Below are 1,714 nucleotides of genomic sequence, written 5' to 3'. Positions count from 1 at the left end.
GTCCCACGGCAGCGTCACCTTTGCGTGTGGCTTTTATTGTGCCTCAGTGGCTTCACACGTGGGGGGGCCGAACCCCCCGGGGTCAGTTCCGGTCAGTTCCGGGGCCGAAATCACCCGGGGCCGGTTTTGGGGTCAGTCCCGGGGTCAGTTCCGGGGCCAAACCCCACCGGGGTCAGTCCCGGGGCCGAAATCACCCGGTACTGGTTCCGGGGCCAATCACCCCCGGTTCTGGGGTCGGTTCCGGGACCGATCACCCCCGGGGCCGGTTCTGAGATCGATCACCCCCGGGGCCGGTTCTGAGATCGATCACCCCCGGGGCCGGTTCTGCCCAGGCCGGATCCCGGGGCCGATCCCAGCACCGATCCCGGGATTGTTTTCCCCCGGGGCCGTTCCCAAGAGCTGATCCCTCCCGAGAGTGACCCCGGTGCCGATCCCGGTGCCAGTTTCCCCTGGGGCCGATCCCGGTGCTGATCCCGGTGCCGATCCTGGGACTGATCCCGGTGCCGATCCCGGTGCTGATCCCGCCCGATCCCGGTGCCGATCCCGGTTCCGACCCCGCCCGGTGCCGGTCCCGGAACTGGTCCCGGTGCCGATCCCGGTGCCGATCCCCCCCGGTGCCGATCCTGGTGCCGAGCCCGCCCAGTGCCGATCCCGGTGCCGACCCCTCCCGGTGCCGATCCCGCCCGGTGCCGATCCCGGTGCCGGTCCCGGGGCTGATCCCGGTGCTGATTCCCCCCGGTGCCGACCCCGGGACCGATCCCGGGACCAATCCCGGTTCCGATCCCCCCGGTGCCGATCCCGGGGCCGGCCCCGGTGCCGATCCCGGTTCCGATCCCCCCGGTGCCGATCCCGGTGCCGATCCCGCCTGGTGCCGATCCCGGGACTGATCCCGGTTCCAATCCCCCCGGTGCCGATCCCGGTGCCGATCCCGGTGCCATTCTCCCCCCCGGTGCCGATCCCGCCCGGGACCGATCCCGGTGCCATTCTCCCCCCCGGTGCCGATCCCGGGGCTGATCCCGGGACTGATCCCGGTGCCGATCCCGGTGCCGATCCCGCCCGGTCCCGATCCCGGTGCCGATCCCGGGACTGATCCCGGTGCTGACCCCGCCCGGTGCCGATCCCAGAGCTGATTCCCCCCGGTGCCGATCCCGGTTCCGATCCCCCCGGTGCCGATCCCGCCCGGGACCGATCCCGGTGCCATTCTCCCCCCGGTTCCGATCCCGGTGCCAATCCCAGTGCCGATCCCGGGACTGATCCCGGTTCCGATCCCCCCCGGTGCCGATCCCGCCCGGTGCCGATCCCGGGACTGATCCCGGTGCCGATCCCGGAACCAATCCCGGTACCATTCTCCCCCCCGGTGCCGATCCCGGGGCCGGCCCCGGCGCCAGCTCGGCGGGGCTCGGTGTCGGGGTGCGCTGCGGTGTCGGGGTGCAAGCGGCCGCGGGGCCGGCGGCTACTGCGAGTTGTAGAGGCCGTCGTAGCCATCGTGGCCCAGCAGCTCGGGGCCCCCACAGTACTTGGGGTCGTAGACCTGGCGCGGGAGCCCGTAGACGGTCATGCCCTGCTGCGACGCGCCCTTGTTGCTGCCCATCTGCAGCCCGATGGTCATGGTGTCGCAGTGCTCCATGCCCAGCGCCGGCTCGAAGATCTGACGCTTCGTTCCCGGTGCCGTCATCCCCGCCTGGGGTAGAGAAACCGGCTGGGGGAGCGGCCA

The 1,714-nt window shown here is 72.2% G+C and overlaps 1 protein-coding gene across 1 annotated transcript; it reads right to left on the bottom strand.

The window, feature by feature from the left end:
- Positions 1 to 1,282: 1,282 nt before the first annotated feature.
- On the bottom strand, positions 1,283 to 1,690 carry LOC130588510 (calponin-1-like; the record flags this gene model as incomplete). Its single annotated transcript, XM_057389426.1, has 1 exon — positions 1,283 to 1,690. A coding segment is annotated over one exon (237 nt), but the record flags the coding sequence as incomplete, so codon positions are not given.
- Between the last annotated feature and the right edge of the window lie 24 nt (positions 1,691 to 1,714).

The sequence above is a fragment of the Malurus melanocephalus genome, unplaced genomic scaffold (genome assembly GCF_030028575.1).
Source record: "Malurus melanocephalus ecotype Western Australia unplaced genomic scaffold, MMel_1.1 scaffold_5770, whole genome shotgun sequence".
In the NCBI taxonomy this organism is placed as follows: domain Eukaryota; kingdom Metazoa; phylum Chordata; class Aves; order Passeriformes; family Maluridae; genus Malurus; species Malurus melanocephalus.
This window is presented reverse-complemented; position numbering and strand designations above follow the sequence as displayed.